Below are 25,549 nucleotides of genomic sequence, written 5' to 3' on the forward strand. Positions count from 1 at the left end.
TTTAGAATGGTGTATTTGTCTGTTTTGATTTATTTACAGATTTACTTTCTTTAAATAAAAGTAAGAGCATCATTCATTAAAATGGGGGAAATTTCTGTTTCCTGGGACTAAATTTTAATGCATTGTTTCAAAGTTCGAATGTATTGTAGACCAACGGTTGCACAGGCTTTCAAACTTTGTGAAGCACAAAAATAATTTTTATATTGTGACCTAGTACACATCTATATATGTGTTTTTGTATATAAATGAAGCAGTTATATAAGTTACAATATTACAACTTACATCATACATTCAATTCTCTTTTTGGTTTTGTTGTTGTTGTTGTTCTTTTATAATTACTAGTAGTTAATTATATTGAATTCATAACCCATGGATCATGGCACAACTTACAGTTGACTGAAATCGTACTCACTTCCATGACTATATAAAGTAATAAACTGTATTTTCTAGCTGCTTTTCTTTTCATCCAAACTTAGGGTAGGTTAGTCTAATTTGGTATTGATTTTGTCTCTAGAACTATTGAAAGTTTTTTAAAAAGATAATGCGCAGGCTATTCTCTTTGTTACTTCTGGGTTTCAAGTTTTATAGTAGAAAGTTTTGTATCCATCATTTAAAATGTCATTTTATTACTTATTTTGAATATTTAACCTTGAGCACCTAACAGTGTCAATGGGCTTATTAATAAATACTTGGAAACTTTGTTGTGTTTCCTTAGGTGCTTACAGCAAAGGAGAAGAAGACCCAGTTGGATGACAGGACAAAAATCACTGAACTTTTTGCTGTGGCCCTTCCTCAGTTATTAGCTAAGGTAAGTTTGTGTTGGTATCAAGAGTGTTGTTAAGAAATTACAGGTTTTGTTTGGAAATGCCATACAGAATTTTCTACTTATCATAATATTTCCTTACCATTATTGTGATGTTTTTGATATGATTCTTTTTTTATTTCAAAGTACTCTATAGATGCTGAAAAGGTGACTAACTTGTTGCAGTTGCCGCAGTACTTTGATTTGGAAATATATACCACTGGACGATTAGAAAAGGTAGGGTGTTTCTGTGTGTAATAAACCTTAAAGAAAAATTGTTAATATAGTTCATCCCATCATATTGCTTATTTATATTTTTTGAAATATGTTTTTATAGCATTTAATATAAAGGAAGCCTATATATTGTATGCCTTACATATTTTAGATAGTTGGATTTAGAGAATGGCATTAATGAGGTTTCCCTTTGATTCATGTTGATAGCAATACCCTCCTTCCTAGACGTTATGTTACTATGTCACTGACCATTTATGGAGATTGGTGTAACTGGATAAGAACAATTGCAAAATGAAACAGCTAACATTCATTGAATGCATTCACTGTGTTCCAGGAACATATATATTTATATGTATTAACATCTTACCAAAGCCCTGTGAGATAGATAATATTATTCCTGTTGAAGTAGGGGAAATAAGTTTGGGTGGGTTAGTGCATTTTTTGGCTAGAAAAACTTAAAATGTGTGTGCTACTATTGTAAAGTTACTGTATTTGAAGCTTTTCACCCCAGTTGTGCAGTCATTTTATGCCTGTCATCATACATGCCTTAGTTTTAATGAAGAAACTTTGATTTTGCAGCATTTGGATGCCTTATTACGACAGATCCGGAATATTGTAGAGAAGCACACAGATACAGATGTTTTGGAAGCATGTTCTAAAACTTACCATGCACTCTGTAATGAAGAGTTCACAATTTTCAACAGAGTAGATATTTCAAGAAGTCAACTGATAGATGAGTTGGCAGATAAATTTAACCGGCTTCTTGAAGATTTTCTGCAAGAGGTATGTATTACAAGTATTTAGTCAGCTGTCCCCCACTGTGGCCCCACCCACCCCTACCTTCTCCATAACCAGGTCAGTCACAGTCTTGGTGATAGTCCTTAGTAGTATGCTAAAAAGACATTCAGACTTTCTGTTCTATGATTCTGTTTTTTCTCCACCAAGAGAGGGAGGTGGCAAGAATCTGTAACTTAAGAGATGGTGAAAGCAAAATTAACACCTTTCCCTTTTTTCTAATTTAAAGAAATGATCTGGAAAGTTTTCCAGGGTTTAGTTGAACAGGAGGCTGTTAGGGAACAGGGAACAGAAAAGTCGAGCTAGATTGTTTCCATGTAACCTCAAAAATTGGGTTATTTCTTAATGGTTTGGAAGTTGATTTATTTATGATCTTTGATATTATAAAGCCTTGATAAATTACAGAAACTGTTCATTTTGGTGTTTCATTGTTCAGTTCTATTTCCAAAGAGGCTTAAGCATGATATTCAAATACACTTGTATTTTTATTGTGGTTTTTATTTTTTCTGGAAAGATATACTCAACAGTTTAGTTGATTTGCATAAAGTAAAAACTCATGATTCTCAGATTTAGGTTTTTCCACATCACTTTTGTCATAAATGCTGCAAAAATGATACAGATTTTTGTAATTTCCAGTATTTGTTTAACAATTAGTTCTTAAACTTTCTTATTTCTCTGTGTAACATTTCATACTTACTAAGTTTTGCTTAATTGGAAGTTTGTGTAAATATGTTGATGTACAATGATTACATTTTTAGTTAATTTTAATGACTACCCTTGGCTGGATATGATTCTTTTTTTTAAAAAAAGGTTTATATTGGAATGTAGCTGATTAACAATGATGTGTTAGTTTTAGGTGGACAACAAAGAGACTTAGGCATACATATACATGTATTCATTCTCCCTCCAAATTCCTCTCCCACCCATGCTGCCACATAACATTGAGCAGAGTTCCATGTGCTATCCAGTAGAACCTATACAGTTAGCCATTTTAAATATAGCAGTGTGTACCTGTCCATCCCAAACTCCCTACCTATCCTTTCCCTCCATCCTTCTCCCACCTGGCAATCATAAGTTTGTTCTTTAAGTCTGTTTCTGTTTTGTAAGTAAGTTCATTTGTATCATTTCTTTTAAGATTCTGCACATAAGGGGTGTCATGTATTTCTCCTTCTCTGACTTTACTCAGCATGACAATCTCTAGGTCCATCCATGTTGCTGTAAATGGCATCACTTCATTCTTTTTAATGGCTGAGTAATATTCCATTGTATATATGTACCACATGTTCTTTATCCATTCCTCTGTCTGATGGACATTTAGGTTGCTTCTGTGTCTTGGCTACTGTTAACAGTGCTGCAGCGAACATTGGGGGTGCATATATCCTTTCGGACCATGTTTTTCTCTGGGTACCTTCCCAGGAGTGGGATTGCTAGATCATATGGTAGCTCTACTTTTAGTTTTTTAAGGAACCTTCTTACTGTTCTCCATAGTGGCTATACCAGGTTTTGTCCCAGAAAGAGTTCCCACAAAGATTCCCTTCTCCATACCCTCTCCAGCATGTATTGTTTTATAGGTTTTTTGGTGGTAACCATTTTGACTGAGGTGAAGTGATACCTCATTATAGTTTTGATTTGCATTCCTCTTAATAATTAACAATGTTGAGAATCTTTTCATGTGCCTCTTGGCCATCTGTATGTCTTCTTTGGAGAAATGTCTATTTAGTTCTTCTGCCTGTTTTTTGATTCAGTTGTTTGTTTTGATGATGTTAAACATCATGAGCTGTTTGTAATTTTGGAGACTAACACCTTGTTGATCACATTATTTGCAAATATTTTCTCTAGTCTGTGGGTGGTGTTTTGTTTATTGTTTCCTTTGCTACAAAAAAGCTTTTGAGTTTAAATAGGTCTTTGTTTATTTTTGTTTTTATTTTCATTATTCTGGGAGGTGGGTCGAAAAAGATATTACTGTGATCTTTATGTTATTCTTTCTTTTTAGGATGGTATCATAAATGTAATAGCTTAAGATTTTTCACTTTTATAATTATTAATGTTTAATATGGTGTAATTAACATTTATAGGGCGAAGAACCTGATGAAGATGATGCATATCAGGTATTGTCAACATTGAAGCGAATCACTGCTTTCCATAAGTAAGTTGAATCTTAAAGTTTCTGATTTTTTAAAACTATCAAAATCAGAACCAACTTACATGTTTTGGGATTATAATGTCAGAATTCTTGCTGGATTTCTTGTGCTTTTCGGAAAACAGTGTTTGGAGTCATACTTTGAGAAACAAAAAAATTTTCAACTAATATACTTTTTTAAAGTACACATTTTTTTGTTCTTGTGGGTACATGTTAGGAAGTTTACTATATTTTACTTTAACAGTATTCTGTTAGCAGTCAAGTCCAGAACAGATGTGATTAAGCTTAAATTTTTAATATAACTTAATTCTTTTTTTTACAGTGCCCATGATCTTTCAAAGTGGGATTTGTTTGCTTGTAATTACAAACTATTGAAAACCGGAATTGAAAACGGAGACATGCCTGAACAGGTTTTTATTTATTTACAAGTTATATATTTCACTTTGAGAATGAAGATATGTGACTTTTAAATTTTAATTGTGTTCTTTTTGTTCCTTTATAGATTGTTATTCACGCACTGCAGTGTACTCACTATGTAATCCTTTGGCAGCTTGCAAAGATAACTGAAAGCAGCTCTACGAAGGTTTGTGGTGGTTCAGTGGCGTCTTTATTAAATATTACTAAGTTTTCAGCAAACTTAAACATAAAACCGATTATTTCAATAAAGTCTTGCTTATCTTTTATTTAGGCATGTATATTTTTAAAAATAGTTACTTGTAGTTTGATATATATTCCGTGAAAGAATATTTAACATTTGTTTAGAGAATGGTTTTAAAATAAAAAGTCACATTTGTAGGTGGCATAATTTATGGATTTCCACATCATTCTCAAAAGTTCTGGATGCATGAAGAACTATAGATTTTGTAAATCATGACCAAGAACCTTCAAAACATACAGATACAGCTATTGGATTCCATAAGTTAATTATTACAAGCTACCTATCCCTAGATCTTATACCTTGGTATTGTTTGGAGATCATCTTATTCATACTCAGATCTCTCTACTGATGTTCCAAATTCATAAAGTATCACTTTGTGGTTGAGTGCAGTATGCCAGCTACTAGGTCATAGAACTTTCAACATTTTATCCATAATTGTAATCATTGAAGTGTTTAGTAATTGAACTGAACAGTACTTTTTCATTTGTAAATTAGAAACTTAAACATCATATTTGTTGCAGTAGATGTTGCCTTAAATATTATTTGAGCACATTTTTATAAACATTAAGTGATTTCTATAAGATGTAGAATTAGTTGTTTGTAGTTACTTTCCTTAAGAAGGAATCCTCTCGATAAGTTTGTTTCACATAAAATCACAGAATAACTTTAGAATTTTTTTGAGGTTTTTAAGTATATGATGCTGTTATATCTACAAATGGATATTTGCCTCTTGCAAAAAATAATATAGTACTGTTAGAATAGTGTACTTTTTGTCACACACTCAGAAACTGTATTTAATTCAATATCAAACTTGTAGTAGGTCCATTGACTATGTATTAGCAGATATGATTGCTCACCTAAATCAAAAGCATTGAGCTAAAAACATGGGGAAAAAAATGTATTGAGTAATACATTTAGTAGAGGGGAAAAAAGGGTAAAAATGAAGGTTATTATGTGCAAAATTATTATGCTGAACTTGGTTGAGTTTTCTTTACCAAAGCGATCTCCAAGTTAAATCTGTTATTTCAACTTGTCTATTACATACACTGAATGTGTACTGATATTCTGTCGTTTGGCATTCAGTATCAGGAGATGGGCAAAGGTAATGCCTCAAATAAATTAGTGTGGATGATCTTTATAGAGTACTTTTCTATTTTAAATTAACTGGTAAATATCTATAAAAAGAAAAAAACTTCTTTAAAAAAATCTAGAAAAAGATTCATCCTTAGGTTTACTAGAGACTTAAGTTGTTTTTGTTTTCCTTAAGCGGAGTATTACCATGAAACTAATTTTTGTTAGGCCTCTCTCTGTTTTTAAAAGCACAATCAGTATCCTAGAAATGAAAGATACTGTCCCCTTTTTAAAAATCATTTAATTTATTCCATTCATCACTTGGCCAGCCATCTAATTACAAAGCAAGGATGGAGTGTAAATCCTATTAAACATTCTGAAGCAGTGGATTTATGTGAATAGCCATATATAGTCATATATGTTTTTTCTCATTCTAAAGATCATTTAGGATTTTATCCATTAATATACTTGGTATTTTTAAGGTGCAATTTGTTGAGAATTTTAAAGTGGTTTTTGTTTTTCTTTTTGATAAATGCTAAGGAAGAATTTAAATCTAATGTAAAAAGTTAGCACAAGTATATGATGATCTTTATGTAATTTAAAATATCTTAAAAACTGAATGAGTTTTTAATACAGTATTTTAAGATGTTGTTAAATTTTTTTCAAGGAGGACTTGCTGCGTTTAAAGAAACAGATGAGGGTATTCTGTCAAATATGTCAGCATTACCTGACCAATGTGAATACTACTGTTAAAGAACAGGTTAGTAACTACTATAGATAGCGATCTTTTGTAAGCAACCCTGAACAAATATTTGAACTAATATAGAAAATTTAAGTAATACTAAAATTGGGCAAACTAGAAATATCTTGTATTTGTCTGTGTATATACCATGCTCAAAAAATAGATTAAGTAATATTAAGTCCATTTGGAGCATTATCGATTACTCTTATACTGTAGTCATTCTGTGTTACTGTTTCTTTATGCCACACTTGGTAAACAAACCCATATATACAAAGTAGGTGTATGCAGTTATGTAAGTTATTCCTGAAAGCAACAGGTATAGCAAGTCTGCCTCAGGGAGGGAAAGGTCCATCCGGTTTTGTTATCTCTGTGAATATTATCAGATCTTGGCATTCCTGCCTGTCCTGATTGTGTAAAGTTTTTTTTCTTATGTGGACTTTGTCTGAAATAAAAATCTTAATCACTTTCCTGTCTTCAAAGTGTTACCTTCCCACCTCATATGCCCTCTTAATTCCATTCCTGCCAACTTTCTCATTCTGAAAATGCATTGTTACCTGGTGCCATGGGTAGTTTTCCCATCTGTAAAATAAAATTCTGATCCTGGGACCAAGAGCCTATTTAGTTTTGAACTGTAACAATAAAGGACTTGGGACTTAATTTTCTTCTCTACAATTCTGATAAGAGGTACAGAATTTCAGAAGGTATCAATAGTGAAATTATTTTATAGTCAAAATCTTATAATAGGATTTTAATGAAGTATGTGTGTGTGTGTGTGTGTGTGTGTGTGTGTGTGCATGTAGGCGCACTCAGTTGCTCAGTCGTATCTGACTCTCTGCGACGCCATGGACTGTAGCCCACCAGGGTCCTCTGTCCATGGGATTTTCCAGACATGAGTACTAGAGGGGATTGCCATTTCCTCCTCCAGGGGATCTTCCCAACCCAAGGATCGAACCTGTGTCTCCTGCATTGGCAGGTGGATTCTTTACCACTGCATCACCTGGGAAGCCCTTTTAATGAAGTATACACTGATCCAAACTAATACGTGAAATATTACTTGATATATTTTCATAGACCACCAAGATATTCAGCTTAATATTCCTTATTTCACATAATTCTTTATGGGTTATTGTGTCTAATCTCCTTTATGTATAATCAGGTTTTTAAGACTTGGAGATTACCTGTTTGGTTATTAAATAACCTGTGTATTATTAGTCTTCCTATAAGCCTCCAGGGATATGTCCTGGTTAGCTCACAAGACCTACCAGTTCACCTAATTAGTAAATGTCACCATGCTTATGACTTTGTATACTTACTGTGTATGTTGCAAAAATTTGTAAACTCAAATATCCTGGTCAGTATAAATTATTTCTATAGTAGTAAAATGAGAGGAAGAGACCAAAAGAAGAGATAAAAGCATAAGAGAAAAAAAAATGTGGTTAGTTCCAAAAAGGCAAAGTTATTATTAAGATCTGCTTTGCCTGGTGATTAGTTTGCAGGCCCATACTTGGTTATTATGTTTTTTCTACTTAATCACCACACATGCTGACAATAAGATTTTGTGATCTCTCTTCTAAGAGATCTTCTAGGAGATATCCATCTTCTTGGTTTAAGTGTTTTTCTTCGATAGAAGAGAAGAATGGTATCAAGTTTATACATTAATTCATATTTGAGAATGTATATCATGAGACATTGTGATTTAGTGTGGGGTTTGGAGTCAGAAGACATGCGATTGAGTTCTGACTGCATGTTTTGATGATATTAACATATTGTACAAATCACTTAAAAGTTACTGAAAATTAAAAAGAATATTTGTGAAATTACCTTGCATTTAGTAGATCACAGTGCAAATATCAGTAGTTATTGTTGCAAAAATTTCACTCTTAAAGTCTTAGGAAAGTCTTAATAGCCATTGCTTTACTGAGTTTCAAATGCAGAGAGTTGGATTTTATTTCCATGTTAAATATATAAGTTATTTGTGGCAGTTTGTGAAAAACTTTGGTTTATGGCATGCTGTCCCCCCCCCTTTTTTTTTTATAATAGGCCTTCACTATTCTGTGTGATATTTTGATGATCTTCAGCCATCAGATTATGTCAGGAGGGCGTGACATGTTAGAGCCATTAGTTTACACCCCTGATTCTTCATTGCAGTCTGAGTTGCTCAGCTTTATTCTGGATCATGTCTTCATTGAACAGGATGATGACAGTAACAGTGCAGGTAATTTTATTGCTATCTTTTTGTTAAATTTGTGTATCTACCATAAATCAAATTTAGCAACAGTATAAAATGTTATACTACTATTTCATATTTTATTCTTAAACATGTGAGGCAGGTACATTTTCCACTGCATTTTGTATTCATTTCTTGTAACATAAAGACAATGAAATATCGTTTCTCACTAGTTGTGAGTTTGTTTTTCTAATTTGTAGCTACCTGCAGAACTGTATGAGTTAATTACATTGTGCAAAGTGACTAGTGTAGTGCCTGGGCATGTAGGCAGGTAATCAATAAAATTTACTTCATTTTCCCCTTAATTATTGGTAATGCCAATATTCAAGTAACTAGAGCAGAAAAAAAAGTTAAAGTGACATTTTTGTTGTATACTTTCATAGCATTGTTTTTCCGTTAAAGTGTGGGGCAATACAGAATGTTACAGGTAAACAGTCAGAAGAACCTCGGTATTGTTACTCTTTGTACTCTGATTGCATACACAGATGCCTTACTTGGGCTTCCTTCATAGCTCAGTTGGTAAAGAATCTGCCTGCAGTGCAGGAGACCTGGGTTTGTTTCCTGGGTGGGGAATATCCCCTGGAGAAGGAAATGGCAACCCACTCCAGTATTCTTGCCTGAAGAATCCCTTGGACAGAGGAGCCTGGCCGGCTATATAGTCCATGGGGTTGTAAGAGTCGGACACAACTTGGCGACTAAACCACCACCACCACCACCATGCCTTACTTGAACAAGAAATCGTGGAAAAACAGATAACATTTGGTGACTTCTTTCTGGGTTTGTTTTTAATTTGAAGTTAAGCCCGAAGGCTATATAACATCAATATTTTGTTCTCAAGTATCACAAACTTAACTCGAACAGGATTGGGAAATCAAAATAGGCAAAACAGATAATCAAAAATCCATGTACTAAAGTTTATATACCTAGAATTTTCCACTGTTCACTTTCAGCTCTTGGTTTAGTTATACTTTATTTTTGACATTCATTTGATATTTATTAGTCAGCAGGTAGTATACTAAGATGTTGTGCATATTTTTTAAAAATGAGATATAGTCTTTTAAGAATTCAAGTAGAAAAGACATTTCTAAAAGCAAATAATTATTATATAACTTGATAAGTAGTAGAAATATGTACAAAATGTTATGGACATTTAGAGAAAGTTCTTACTATTCTGTCAGAGTCAAAACACCATTGAAACAGGCTAACATCTGAAATGGATCCTAAAAGATGTGTTGGAGTTTTTAAAACTTCTATCAATAAACATATATTCCAAACACTGATATAAAATCAGTTATTGTCTATGACCCTTTTGTTAGTTGCAGACTACCTCAAATTCATTTAGACCATAGGAAACAGGAATGAGAATAAGCTTGCCAATACTCCTGAATTTTCTGGGAGATTCCTGGAATTACACTCTGCTTTACCTCCTTGGACTGTGTTTTTCTATTTACACTTTAAAAATGAAATGTATTCTAGTTTTATGGAAAAGAATAAAATATAACACATTTATGTAGACCAACCACCAGCATTTGTTAAATTTTGCCTTGTTTCAGATTTGTTTTTTAAAGGAATAAAGCATAGATAAAAAAGAAGCCCTTGTTTGTATCCCTCCCCAATCCCATTATTGTTTTTCCCTAGAAATAACTGCTATCTTGAATTTGGTGTTTATTGTACCTTTTCATTTTAATTCTATTTTACCAAGAGTTTATGTGTCTTTTAAGAATATATAGTTTATTTTCTGTTGCTAGCTTCCACATAAATGGTATCGAGTTGAACATTTAATTTACACCTTGGTTTTTTGAATTAACATTAGTTTTGAAATTTATCAGTGTGGTTATAGTTTATTCATCCTGACTGCTGAATATTGTGTGATATGAATTAACCACATGTTATCCATTTTCATATTGATGAACATCTAGTTTTTCTTTCCATTTTTTCTTCTATTATACATAATATTGCAAAAATGTTCTTATAATTATCTCCTGAGCACATGTGCAGATGCTTTTCTAGTGTACAGCCATACCTCCTTTTATTGCACTTTCATAGATAATGTGTAGTTTTACAAATTGAAGGCTTGTGACAACTTTGCATCAGGTAAGTCTGTGGATGCCATTTTTCCAACAACATTTGTTCACTTCATGTTTCTATGTCATATTTTGGCAATTTTTGCACATTTCAAAATTTTTCATTATTTATCATGGTGATTTGTGATCAGTGATCTTTGTTGTTAGTATTGCAATTTACATGAAAGCTTATATGATGATTAGCATTGAAGTGTTTTTAAATTAAGGTACATACATGTTTTAGACATAATGCTATTAAATACTTAGTAAGACTTAGTATAGTATAAACATAACATTTATATGAACTAGGAAACCAAAAAATTCAGGTGACTCATCTTAGTGTGGTATTCACTTCATGGTGGTCTAATCAAACCTGCAATATCTCTGAGGTGTGCTTGTGTATACCTGAGTGGAATTGCTAGAGTATATAGTCTATATGCATTTTAAACTTTACCACATGTTGCCAAATTATTCTCCAAAGTAGTTTTATTCTATTATCCTCCCAAAAGCAACATATGATTGTTTCCATTGCTTTTCATGCTCATCTAACCCCTGATACTGTAGACCCATGGTTATTTGATTTGTTAGCCCACATCAGATTAGAAGGGGAGGGTAAAATAGGGAATGTTTCTAGAGGCGCTGACAACATATAATAATAATGGCAATTGACATCTATGAAAGGCCCAGTGCATTAGATACTTTTCTAACATTCTTTAATCCCTACAGGAGAAAAAAGTAGCTAATTTTTGATAAGAAGTAAACAAAACTTTCAAAAGGACTCAAAAAAAAACTCTTTTAATATCTAAGTAACTTAGTCTGTAGAGGGAGTAAGGCTTATATCCCTCCAGTTCCTGAGAGCAGTACCAAACAATGATTGGAACAGTATTGTATAGAAATCCATTTATAATCACAGAGTCATTAAGAAAAGTTAGCTTTTATGTTCAATGTACTCTTTAAAGAGAATAAACAGTACATTTTAGGTTTCTAAGAAAATGACTTTGGCATTCTGGAATAGGCAATTTTGATAACAATCTTTTTGGATGGTCTGTCTTAAATTCCTAGTCTCAACCTTTGGTTTTTATTTACGAGCAGTTATCAAGGATTATCAGAGACAGGGTGAAGTAAATACTTTCTTAGAAAGAGTTCTTACTTTATACATAATATTTTTGATATAAGTAATTTCATTTATAAAATTTGTCAAGAGGAAAATTCTTTGCATAGCTTTTTATGTAAAAGGCATCATCACAATTTTATTTACAGGATCAAATTGAAAATCCTTTGGCAGTACTTGGCGTCTGTAATCTGGCTTTCTCAACTATGAATTTGGAAATAATTTTGTCCCTTTGATAAATATCAAATATCAAGATCTCACATAATTAATCAGAGGAGAAATATGTGAAGTTCCCTTAAAAAGAATGATTTCTCGGCCAGTCCAACTGAATATCTGTAATATGTATAAAGGAAGTATCTGTCAATGGAAATTGGGCTGTAGGTGAGGTGGGGTCATCTTTAGAAGGGATCGGACAATTTCTAAGGTTGTCTGCTCCTAGGGAAGAAAAGCCTTACCCAACAGATAGTGAATATGCAGGTCTCATTGTCAAACTATCCTATTAGGGAAGTAGATCAATGGGTTAGACATGCTTATATGTTAGGCAAGCTTAGCCTGACTTCATTAAGCATCAGTTCCTTTGACTCAGCCCTCTTGTTCCTGTTCCATGTTCATCAAACAGCCTTCTGATTTGACATCACAAAAATTTTTTCTATTGGAATAAATGGGCTGGTCATTCAGGAAGCTATTGAGTGGTTATAATTTTTATTTTATTTAAAATTTTTCTTTATTTTTCACATTCTCCAAAATAAAAATAAAGTTATATATATATATATGGCTGAAATAAAATACAGATGGCATTAAAGTTTGAAACTTTTTCCCCCAGATGGTCAGCAGGAGGATGAAGCCAGTAAAATTGAAGCTCTGCATAAAAGGAGGAATTTACTTGCAGCATTTTGTAAGCTAATTGTATATACTGTGGTGGAGATGAATACAGCTGCAGATATCTTCAAGCAGTATATGAAGGTAAAATTGAAAAGTGGACAATAAGATATTTTTATATTGCTTTTATGTTTGGTTACCATTGAATTTTTTAATAGTTAAGTTACTTTTGTAGTGTAAAAGAAATCTCTTAAAATATTTAACGTTTTCAGTAACATTTTCTCATACCTCCACTCCTCTATCAATGGACATTTTGGGTTTGAGTTCATTTGTGTTTGGAATATTGCAAATAGCTAGTCTTAGATTAACTGTCACTAATAGAAATTGCATTTGTGATTTAATTTAAAACAACAGAATGGTGTCACTCCCCTCCTTGATATAACATAAAAAAATGTTTTAGGAGTCAGAGAATTAGATAATATAGTTTCAACTTGGTTACTATGCAGCTTGTGACCTTGAGTGACTTACTACCTTTTGTATCCTGCCTTTTCTTTATCTGTTGCACTGTGATAGTAAAGTTTCTTAAGCTCTGAAAATCTGCTTAGATTCACAGTAGGTTATTCACAAGCATCATAAATATATGTGAGATTCTTTAACTTGTAAGTAGTAGTAGAAAGGATATTACTGATTGTACTAAGAGAATGTGACTAAATACGGCATGATAATTTTCCTGTAATCCTTTTTCAAGTAAAATCTAATTATAAATGTAAAATTTTTAAGCTTTTGATCTTACAGAATAAAATATGTAATATATTTATCAAAACCTAGTTAATTATTCTTTGGAATAGTTTCCTATGTGATAGAAGCATTAATAAAGTACTTTGAAACTTATTTGGCATGATACTTGTTAGATTTTTTTTTTTAAACTGGTGGTTTTTGAAGTCACTTTGCAAGTTTTAAACTTTTAGACATAGGTATTCTAGATTAGAGTCAATTTTGTTAGTCACATAGGGGCGTGGTTATCCTGTTATCTCTGGTAGTTATGTAAAATCTTAAATTGGAAAAAAAAATCATGTGCAGTGTGTGATTTAAATGCCACATACAGTAACTTTGGGAATTCCCTGGTGGCTTAGACAATAGAGTCTGGTCTGCCTGTAATGCAGGAGACCCGAATTCAATCCCTGGCTCGGGAAGATCCCTGGGAGAAGGAAATGGCAACCCACTCTGGTATTCTTGCCTGGAAAATCCCATGGATGGAGGAGCCTGGCAGGCTACAGTCCATGGGGTCACAAAGAGTCGGACACGACTGAGCAACTTCACTTCACAGTAACTTTTCTTTTAAATGTTGTTAACAGACTGTTAGTTTCTATATGGAAATTAATAAATTTGGAAACTGCTCATGAAATACATGCCAATTGCCATGAATAAGTTATGAAAGTAACTATGATAATATTCATTGACTTAATATTAGTTTGGTGAAAAAGCAATTGCAGATTCGGACCATGAATTTTAAATCATTATAACTAGGCTCAAACATATATAAATCAAAGAAAGAGCCATTAGAGTCAACACGTTTTTGCCAATGAGAAATAAGTTTGTTTATTCCTGTAGCATAAAAATCCATGCTTTGGGATTTGACGAACTCTTGGAAAGCATTTTCTGCCTCCTGCTGGTTGTGGAAGCGTTTTCCCTGCCAAAAATTGAGATGCTTGGTAGTCAGTTGGCAAGAGGTCAGGCGAATATGGTGGATGAGGCAAAACTTCATAGCCCAATTCATTCAAATTTTTTTTTAATGTGTTCAATTTTTGAAGTGTTAGTTGTGTGACATGGGGTCAAGGCATTGTCATGGAGAAGAATTGGGCCCTTTCTGTTGATCAGTGCCAGTTACAGGCAGTGCAGTTTTCAGTGCCATCTCATCAATTGCTGAGCATACTTCTCAGATGTAATGGTTTTGCCAGGATTCAGAAAGCTGTAGTGAATCAGACTGGCCACACACCACCAAACAGTGACCGTGACCTTTTTTTTTTGGTGCGAGTTTGGCTTTCACAAGTGCTTCGGAGTGTCTCAGTCTAGCCACTGAGCTAGTTGTCGCTGTTTGTCTCACACTTTTGATTGTATGTCACAATCTCATCAAGAATTGGTTTGTTGTTGTGTAGAATAAGAGAAGACAATAGACACTTGACACTTCAAAACGATGATTTTTTTGATTTTCAGTTAGCTCATGAGGCACCCACTTGTCGAGCTGTTTCACCTTTCCAGTTTGCTTTAAATGCCAAATGACCATAGAATGGTCAACATTGAGTTGTTGGGCCGCTTCTTGGATAGTTGTAAAAGGATCAGCTTCGATGATGGCTCTCAGCTGGTTGGTGTCAACTTCTGAAGGCCGGCCACTGCGCTCCTCATCCTCTTGTCTTTGCAAAACTTCTTGAACTACCACTGCACTGTATGTTCGTTTGCAGTCCTGGGCCAAATGCATTGTTGATGTTGCGAGTTGTCTCTGCTGCTTCATGACTCATTTTGAACTCAAGAAAATCACTTGACTTTGCTTTTTGTCTTAACATCATTTCCCTACTCTAAAATAAATGTAAAATAAATGGCAAGTAATAACTCATTGGCAAAAAAACACAAACTGAGAAATGTGCATTAGAATGATATATAGCAACCGCATTTATTTAAGAGTGTATTCTAATATCAAACAGCAAAGTTCAAAAGTGCAAAACCGCAGTTACTTTTGCATCAACCTAATAGTTCTGAAAATCAGAATACTTAATTATTTTTATACACTATACCTCCTTAAAATCAACTCTAGAACTTAATGTGAATTAGATCTTAACTGTCTGATATTTCTGAATTTACCAATGTTAGAGATTGTGCTTAAAGATCATAATAGTTTCAGTAACATTCTTATGTGTCTTTGAAGTCATAATTTTAGCCAAATATATTCTTGTAATATGTTTATGTGCCTAACCTAAAATTAGTCTTATTGTCCAATAGTTTTAAGAGACAAAGCCCTAATTTATTCAAATTTCTTTTCTAGTATTATAATGACTATGGTGATATCATCAAAGAAACAATGAGTAAAACAAGACAAATAGACAAAATTCAGTGTGCAAAGACCCTTATTCTCAGTTTGCAACAGGTAAGACATGAGTACCATGATTAGGCTAACATAATAAGCACTTACAGGTTCAAGGTAACAGTCAAAAACTGGGCAAAAGAGCACAGTAGATAGTTCGTAAAAGTGGAAATGGAAAATACACAATCTCACTAGTAAACATTGAGCAAGTGAGATCATTTTTTGCCTCTAGACTGGCAAGATTGGCAAAACCTACAGCTGCCTAAGATATGGGAGAAACAGGTTCTGCCAGCAGTATATATTGGCTCAACCTTCCTGGTAGGCAGTTTGCCAATACATGTCAAAATTTATAATGTGTATGTCATTGAGGCAGCAATTCTACTTTTAGAATTTTGTCTACAGTGGTAATAGGATAAGTTTGCAAAAATGAATATACAAGATTGTACATTGCAAAGTTATTTATAATACCAAGAAATTAGAAATAATCCAAATGTCCATCAATAGGATATTAGATGAATATATTGTGTAGTACATCTCCACAGTGGCTATTGGGTAGCACTTAAAATTAGCATAAGTTGGTATTAATGTAAGATCTCTACCATATTTGAGAATAAAATAAAAAGATTGCAGTATAGCATCACTGTGAAATTGCGCCTATCTCTGTGTCCCTGGAGAAGGGAAAGGCTACCCACTCCAGTATTCTGGCCTGGAGAATTCCATGGACTGTGTAGTCCATGGAGTCACAAAGAGTCAGACTTGACTGAGTGACTTTCACTTTCACTGTGTCTATTTGGAAAAAATAATCACCGAAATGTTAGCTGTGGTTAACTTGCTTTGGTAAGTTTCAGGTGAATTTTACTTTATTCGTTACCCATTCGCACATGTAATTTTAATGAGCACTTACCAATCATAGTGAAAATACACCAGTCATTTTCATTTTGGCAGTGGCATGGCAAATTTAAATAGGCAAAAATCATTTGCTTAGTATACTTTGGTCTGTTGAGACCAAATGCATGTAAATCATAACCAAACCCATTTCACTTTGATAAAGTTTCTTGGCTTTTTAGAAACATAGGTGTGAAAGTTCTTACCTTCATTTGCATATTTGATATTCTTTATTAAAAGATTTTAAAGGCTGCATTTAAATAACTTTTATTTTGTTTTAAAATAATAGCTGTAGAACGTTTAGAAAGTATTTTAGGAAAACTAGAAAAAATATACTTATCTTTAATTTTTTTCACTTGACAGTGTTTTCATTTTTAATCATCTTTCTAAAATCTTTTTAATGCCTGTGTTAAATCTTATTTTACAAAATAAAAAATGTGTATTCTGTCTTAATATCCTTAATTTTTCATATTAATAAATCCTAAACTTTTTCATGCCATTAAATACTTCCCTCTGCTCTTTTTTGGCTGCTCTGTGTGGCATGTGGGATCTTAGTTTCCCTAGCAGGGATGGAATCTGTGCCCCCTGTATTGGGAGTGTACAATTCTTTCCATTATAAATAGCATTAAAACAAACATTTTTGTACCTGTGTATTGCACACAAATATTACTATTATTCTTTTTAGGTAGAGTCTGATAATAACAGTTGCTTTGTTGAGCATGAAAATTCTAAAGCTTTTGCTACACATTGCCAGATTGCTGTGTAGAAAGAAAGGTTATCTCAGTTTATGTTCTCAGATCAGTGCCCATTGCACTGTATTCTTTTTTTTTAAATTTATTTATTTTTAATGAAGGATAATTGCAGTATTGTATTAGTTTCTGCCATACATCAACATGCATCAGCCAGCCCTTCCTCTTGAACCTCCCTCTCACCTCCTGCCCCATTCCCACCCCTCTAGGTGTCACAGAGCCTGGTTTGAGTTCCTGAGTCATACTGCAAACTCCTACTGGCTATCTTGAGTAGTAGCCATAACTACTATAGGAATGCGCTGTATTCTTGAGTCGTAGCCATTATCTGTTAAAAATGTTGGCAGTTTGATAGTTGAAAAAATTATATTTTGTTTTGCTTACTTTTTGATCCGTAATTTAAATGTCAATAAGAACATAGTTGCCTAATAATTTAGTTGGTTTATATTTTTATATGCTATTATATTATCCAATTAATAGTGACAGAAAAAAACTCTGTCATAACTAATCTAAGAAGTTTCTAATGTCAGTTATTAACCTCTAGTTTGAATATGTGAAGTGCTGCAATTTTGGTCATTTGAATCATGTTTTAAAAAATCCATGCTTTAGAATGAAGTATAATGCCTTATTTATAGAACATCAAGTATATGTTAAATATAAAATATGATATTTCAAAATCAGTAATAATACATAATTATTAAAAACTTTAACATGCTTTCTTTCTTTCTTTCCAAACAGCTTTTTAATGAAATGATACAGGAAAATGGCTATAATTTTGATAGGTCATCCTCAACTTTTAGCGGCATTAAAGAACTTGCTCGACGTTTTGCTTTAACTTTTGGACTCGATCAGTTGAAAACTAGAGAGGCCATTGCTATGCTACACAAGTAATTTCCAAATTTTATTCAGCTTCTCTGGGTTTTAATCATGCAGGTTTTTTGTATATTGCTTTTTTGTTTAGAATAACCAAATTCAGTTGCTGCCTTATTACTTGTTTGCAAATCTGTAATATGTTTCCTTTCTTAAGAACCAGTTACAGTGCTGTCTCTGTTAAAACATGAATTGGGACTAAAATACCTTTTGTAGAAAAGTCTTTGCTTTAATTAAAGCCATACAAAATCTTTATGAATTATGTGAAGAAAACATATATTTGTTAGGTATTATAAAATCTCTTATAGCAGTTTTGTCATGATCTCGTGGCTGGGTAGAAGAATTTGATTCCTTTGCTGCAAGTTTCTGTTCTCTTTTATTACCTTTTCTCTTATTTTGAGCTACAATCTTTATTTTATCTGCATGTTTTCTTTGCCTTATCAAAATTGGAAAAAATCTGATTTTATTTTAGGCATGTAATTTAGTGATCAATTATACTTTTATATATGAGTATATTTTAGATCTCTAACATAACCAGCATGTGGATATTAATACCCTTTATCTTTATTGTGGATAAAGAGCCTTGCCTTTGGAAAAATCTAGAGGCTTGGGTTCCGTTTCATTGAAAGCTCTCTGTTTTGTGTCTTTTTAAAATTTGTATTGTTTACTTAGTTATGAAAGTGTTAAATATCTCCTTTCAGAAATTATTCTGCTCTTTAAGTTAGTCCTATGCTTTCCTCAACTTTAATTTACTCCCACTTTTTCATTTGGCTCTGAAAGTCTCAGATTTCTTTTTATGCCTTTTAATACTTTGGTTGTGAATTTTAGGTAATACTTAAGGACCACACATGCAGTAATTATTCTGAGAAGTAATATATTATTTACTTCATATATATGTAATGTTGGGTAGTTGTCTTAATAGAGGTATTTATTGTTAAATAAATACAGGTAAAATTGGCCCTGAGTTGAGTATACTTTTTGAACTTTACTTTTTAGTGAGTCATTACAAATAGTCTGTAATCATTATTTTAAGTTGATTTTATAGTTGATCTCCTTTATGTCTTAAAATATACAGAAAATGTACTGATCATTATGTGAAAGGATTTGGATTGTTTTTTATGGAAAAGAAAACTGAGGAAAGAATGTAGCTATGCCAGATCACATTTGTAATAAAGACCAGTGTCGGGGAGGGGAAGTGTCTGTGTCTGTGTCTGTTTTGTTTTAAAGAACCAGCTAGGGTGTGTGTCTGTCTGTGTGTGTCTGTTTTGTTTCAGAGAAAGTAACAGTTCAGAGTTCCTGGGAAGTCCAGTGTTTAGCACTTTCACTGCTAGGGTGAGAGCAACTAAGATCTCCAATTAGTGTAGCATGCCCACCCCCACCCCCACCCCCAATAAAAAAAACAAAAAAAATCCACCCAAAACAAAATAACAGTGTCATAAAATAGAAATATATTTGATCATTCTCTATAGACTCATTATTGTCCCTCTTCCTCAGATTAAACACATGAGAAAGGAAGCATCTTTTGTAGTGGAGTGAAAGTATATAGAGAAATTTTCTAGGTTATTAAATTTTCTATTGTAGTTATTTAAATATTTGTCTTTTTTTGTTTTTGTTGCAGAGATGGCATAGAATTTGCTTTTAAAGAACCTAATCCACAAGGAGAGAGCCATCCACCTTTAAATTTGGCATTTCTTGATATTCTTAGTGAATTTTCTTCTAAACTACTCCGACAAGACAAAAGAACAGTGTATGTATTTACTAGAAATACTCTATTTAATTTTGCTTTGGAATTCTTAAAGATTTGTTATAATTGGTTTCTCTATCAGATTTGTAGGATTTCATTAATACACAAAAACTTTATGCTTCAGAAATTTTATAATTTAAAGATTACAACTGTGTTTTATGCATAATATTATATTTTAATTCTATGAGTTCGTTTTACAGTGTAGCTGTATCTTTAAAGGTGTAACTGGAATGCTTTTTGTATTCCTGTTTGGGTTCTTTGCTCAGCCTAACTAAGGAAGAAACATTTAGCAGACAATAATATTGCTGATCCATCTGTGTCTTTGTGTCCTGAGCTGTGACTACACTGGAAAGCAGAAGTCTCCCTCTTTTATGTTCGTACTTTAACTACAAGTCCTGTTCTCAACAGGCCATTTAAACAGAATACTTTTATGGTTTGATCTTCTAAAATGATGACTTACATTCTAAGAGAGCCCAACAAGTGGAATTAAAGTCTCAGACTCTTCTTTCATCCCTCCCTCCCAGACCTCCCAACCCTGGGCTTTGAGGTATAAAAAGACAGAAGAATATGAATAACTCATAGTATAAGTAATGTCTTCTTAAAGCCCACCAGTATTTTGCATTTAAAGATTATATAGATCTTATATGAAATTCTAAAGCAGACAAAACTAATCTATATTGATAGAACTCACCATAGTGGTACTTGTTGAAGTTGGAAAGACTGAATGGGAAAGGGGATACAAGGTACTTTCTGGGGTCGTGGGAATATCCTATATCTTGATAGGTGTATGGGTTACATGACTGCATTCATTTACAGAGGTGGTCCAACTTTTATTTTCTGTGCACTGTATTATACATAAATTGATCCCAATTTAAAATTGCATTGAGGGATTGGTAGTCCAGTGGTTAGATTCTGTGCAATCACTGCTGAGGGCCTGGATTCAATCCCTGCCTGGAAAACTAAGGTCCCACAAGCTGTGTGATGGTAGGCCAAAAAAAAAAAAATTGCATTGATACTATTAATTAGAGAAATAAAAATTAAAAACAAAAAAATGATTTCTCACCTAGTAGATTATCACAACTTTAAGATGTCTGATAGCGCCAAGGATGTGGAGCAATAGAGACTTATACATTGCTGGTACAAGACCACTTTAGAGATATCTGGTAGTATGTAGTAAAGTTTAAGACTCTTCCTACCTCATGATCCAGTAATGCTATTCAAAGGTAGATTGGTGAGATGAACTCTTACACATATATGTAAGGAGAACTATAAATGATTTGACTGTTGGGGACTTCCCTGGCAGTCCAGTGGTTAAGAATCTTGCTTACAATGCAGAGGTCACAGGTTCTGTCCCTTGTCAGGGAACTAAGATCCCACATGTGCTAATATGCTTAGTCACTCAGTTGTGTCCAACTCTTTGTGACCCCATGGTCTGCAGCCCACCAGGCTCCTCTGTCCATGAGATTTTCCAGGCATGAATACTGGAGTGGGTTGCCATCCCCTCCTTCAGGGATCTTCCCAACCCAGGGATCAAACCCAGGTCTCCCATATTTATGGCCAAAAAGAAAAAAAAATTGACTTTTGCATTGTTTGAATAGGGGAAAGCACAAAACTAAGTATCTATTAACTAGAAAATGAGATCGATAGATTAATATACAATGGAATACTATATAGTGGTCAAAATTGTTAGATATTTTTAAGTAAATATAAATCCTTAATTTTATTAAAAGTCCATCTAATTATTCAAATTTCTAGTAGTCTTAGATGTCATATATGAAAGTAATTCAGTTGTGTCTGACTCTTTGTGACGCCATGGACTATATAGTTCGTGGAATTCTCCAGGCCAGAATACTGGAGTGGGCCTTTCCCTTCTCCAAATGTCATAAATGACTTATTCTTAGTTCATTTGACTGAATTGGGATTGAAAAGATTCACACAATCCAATTGATCTACTTTAAAATTTTTTTCAAGTTTATTGAGCTGTAATTGGCAAATAAATTTGTAATGTATTGAAAGTATACAGCATGATTTCATATACATTGTCTAAGGATTCCCATAATCAAGTTAATTAACGTATTTATCACCTCACATTGTTTACTCTTTTTTTGATCAGAACACTCAAGCTCTACTCCTTTAGCATATTTCAGTTATATAGTATTATATATTTACATAGTATTATCAACCATAACCACCATGTTACATATTAGACCCTGAGATCTCATTCATTTTTTCAGAATTGTTTTTCTGACTTCATTGAGATATAGTTGACATATAACACTGTAAGTTTGAGGTGTGCAACATATTGATTTGATATACATATTGGAAAATGATTATCACCATAGTGTTAGCTGATACCAGTCTTCCAAAATGGTTAGATTTTAAATTAAAATGTTCTGTGCAGAAAGCTAAGTACAAAATGGTGCTGTGTTTTCAGACAAATAAGTATTAAAACATTATAAATAGGGACAAAAACAAGTTCAGGTTAATGGCAACCTCTGTGGCTGGAAAGAGGAAAAAAGGCAATAGCAGCAGAGAGGGCTACTTATCTGGAATGTTCTGTTAGACTATGTGGTGGATACATAGTTGTAAATCTCTGCTAGTAAGTAGATTTTGGCTGCACATCTTGTCAGATGGTTAATAGTTCTCTGACTGACAGCCAGCTTACAGACCACACTTTGAGGAGTACTGTATGTAGGGCTTCCCCAGTGGCTCAGCGGTAAAGAATCTTCCTGCAGTGTGGGAGACACAGGTTCGATCCTTGGATCAGGAAGATCTCCTATCCTTTCTCTCCTTATCTATGATACGGGGAGAATATCTCCCTCACAAGATTATAAGAATAAAGTTAAAGAGCCCAAGAGGAAAACACCTAGCACACAGTAGTCACACAAATGTTAGTTGATTTTTAGTTGCTATATTATATGTAAGTCATGGAATCCTTGTGATACTTGGATCCAAGGGCAGATGTGTGAATTCCATTACGCTGAAAATATTTTGCAGATGGGGGTCATATTAGATTTACCTTTGCATCTGTCCCCATTGCCTGAGACATAGGTGCTCAACAAATAATAAACCAAAATGCTGTGAATTATTTCCTTTATTGTGAGAATCTTCATAGAGACAGAATTGTTCATCACTGTACTGATGAGGCTTAGAATAAGTAGTGAAGTAATATACCCACACTCACATGGCTAGGGGTTGGTAGAACTGGGACTAGAACTCATGTTGTGTAATCTTTAAATCCAATCCTCTTTTCAAAAATATGACTCAGATTTGTTCTTCTAACAGAGGGGACCTGTAAAGTTAGGATAGAACAGAGACATTTTGAGAAAGAGAACACTAATATCCTGCAGTTGTTAGTGGGATGCTTTCAGGGAATGTAGATCCATCGACCATTATTTTCATTCTCATTTACTTTTTATTTAACTCTAGTTAATCATTGTGTGTTCCATATAATGTGTAAGCCTTAAGATGTAGGAATAAGCAAAAATTTAAAAAAAAGGTATGGCAATTTAATGTATCAAAGCTAATGGTTTCTACTCCTCTTTAAGGTATGTTTACTTGGAAAAGTTCATGACCTTTCAGATGTCACTCCGAAGAGAAGACGTGTGGCTTCCCCTAATGTCATACCGAAATTCTTTGCTAGCTGGTGGTGATGATGACACCATGTCAGTCATTAGTGGAATTAGTAGTCGGGGGTCAACTGTGCGGAGTAAAAAATCCAAACCATCTACAGGGAAACGGAAAGTGGTTGAAGGCATGCAGCTCGCACTCAGTAAGCATATAGTTTATTTTCTTTATGTTTGTCCTTTATGTTTCCCATAGGTCACCTCCTTTTTAAATTCAAGGTATGTGTTGTTAAATGCACACTGTTTGTTCCAGTTATGTGTAAAATGTACTGTTTTAAACATTTTGCATATATGAATTTGATTCTTAAAATTCTTTAGGTACATTCTTGTTTTTCACATGGAGGAAACTAGTACAGAGAAGTTGATTAACTTAGGTCACACTGATACTAAGTAGCAGAGCCAGGCAATCTCACTCTAAAGCATCTACTTTTTTTTCTGTATTAAATTTATTTAAGATATACACACGTCCCCTCCCTCTTAAATCTCCCTCCTACCCCATAGAGCATCTACTTTTTAAATCACTGCCCTATGCTCTATATGGATATGGACTCAGTATTTTAGAACTAATCATTACCTAAGAGATCAGATCATCTAGTTTAAGTGGCACAGCAGATTCAGAGAGGTTCCAACTTTGGAATTTCTGTGAAGAGATTATTAATCATAAAGAACTTGATAGGAATACAAGTTGCTGTCTATAATCTTAGAGTTAAGAATATATTATGATGCTTGAATCTCTTGGACTCTTAGTACTCCAGGATTGGTTCTTCATTTCCTTTCTTTAAGATACTTTAAACAAATGAGTATAGTTGTCAAAATTTGTTCCAGCTATTATTCCTGAGTAACAAACTACTCCCAAAACTTAATGATATAACCTGGACATAATGTCTGGTACTTTCACTAGGAATAAATACTCCAAGGCTGGGACTGGAATCATATGGAGATATCTTCACTTCTAGATGTATCTGATGCTGGCTGTCAGCTGGGACCTCAGCTAGATTGTCTGCCAGAACACCTTACATGTGACCTTTCCATGTGACTATTTGGCTTCCTCACAGTGTGTGACTTGGCTTCAAGAACAAGTGTCTCAAGAGACAACTCTGGACACTGCCATTTTCTAAGGCCAGCAAACTGGCATAGCATAGTTTCCATCATGTTCTGTGGACCAAGCAATCACAGGGCACAGATTCAAGGGAATGGGGCATCATCCCCCACCTACCTGTTAATGTGACAAGTGTCAGAGATTTGGGGGCTTTATTTTTTTTAACTTATTTTCCTAGGAGCCATGGTTTTAAATTGCCACATGGATTAATGGTTTTAGTATTTTTCTGTCCAGTAACATGAAGCATAAACTTGTAACTTACACAGCCTTAGATTTAGACTTGATTGGTCATATAGTATCAACAGCCCAGTCTGTGGAGAAATCTTTCTTACACAGTATCCCTGACCAGTTAAAATACTTGGGCTTAATAAGAAGTTAAATTTTCCTTTTTTTAGATAGAAAAGTTATCAAATTAAAAGATGTATCTACTGAATACCACTAAATTTTAAAGTTTTTCTTATCTAAACCTCTTAACTCACCTGGTCTAACATAATTAGCGTCCTCAGTGGCCAGCTCGCTTGCTAGTTTTCATATTCTTAAGTCTGTCCTCCACATCACCACCATATACTTTGTATAAAACATGTAACTCACCACATTGCTTCCATAGAACCTTTAGTAGTAGCTCCTGTCACCTTAGCATAGCTTATAAAATTTTGCATAAGTTCATTCCTGCCTCTTTATTCAGCCTTATCTTTTGCCATCTACTCCAGGAGTACTAAACTCTTAAAATAATCAGCAAATTAGTATGATTCAGTCATTGTTGTTTCATGCCCCAGTGCTTTTGCTTAGGTTCTCCCCATTTCTTGGAGATGTCACAGTTCACATAATATCTACTCTAGTC

The 25,549-nt window shown here is 33.7% G+C and overlaps 1 protein-coding gene across 6 annotated transcripts in view; it reads left to right on the forward strand.

Moving 5' to 3' along the window:
- The window catches only part of STAG2 (STAG2 cohesin complex component), a 129,667-nt gene that overhangs the window by 91,642 nt on the left and 12,476 nt on the right, over positions 1-25,549 (forward strand). For all 6 annotated transcript variants that reach the window (XM_070290787.1, XM_070290791.1, XM_070290788.1 and 3 more), the window contains exons 17-29: positions 716-808; positions 950-1,039; positions 1,616-1,819; positions 3,907-3,977; positions 4,294-4,381; positions 4,474-4,554; positions 6,368-6,460; positions 8,483-8,657; positions 12,667-12,806; positions 15,700-15,801; positions 18,108-18,256; positions 19,858-19,986; positions 23,532-23,755. In XM_070290787.1, coding sequence (XP_070146888.1) covers positions 716-808; positions 950-1,039; positions 1,616-1,819; positions 3,907-3,977; positions 4,294-4,381; positions 4,474-4,554; positions 6,368-6,460; positions 8,483-8,657; positions 12,667-12,806; positions 15,700-15,801; positions 18,108-18,256; positions 19,858-19,986; positions 23,532-23,755 — 1,639 coding nt within the window. The remainder of the gene's footprint in view (positions 1-715; positions 809-949; positions 1,040-1,615; positions 1,820-3,906; positions 3,978-4,293; positions 4,382-4,473; positions 4,555-6,367; positions 6,461-8,482; positions 8,658-12,666; positions 12,807-15,699; positions 15,802-18,107; positions 18,257-19,857; positions 19,987-23,531; positions 23,756-25,549) is intronic.

This window comes from Ovis canadensis, chromosome X (genome assembly GCF_042477335.2).
Source record: "Ovis canadensis isolate MfBH-ARS-UI-01 breed Bighorn chromosome X, ARS-UI_OviCan_v2, whole genome shotgun sequence".
Lineage (NCBI taxonomy): Eukaryota > Metazoa > Chordata > Mammalia > Artiodactyla > Bovidae > Ovis > Ovis canadensis.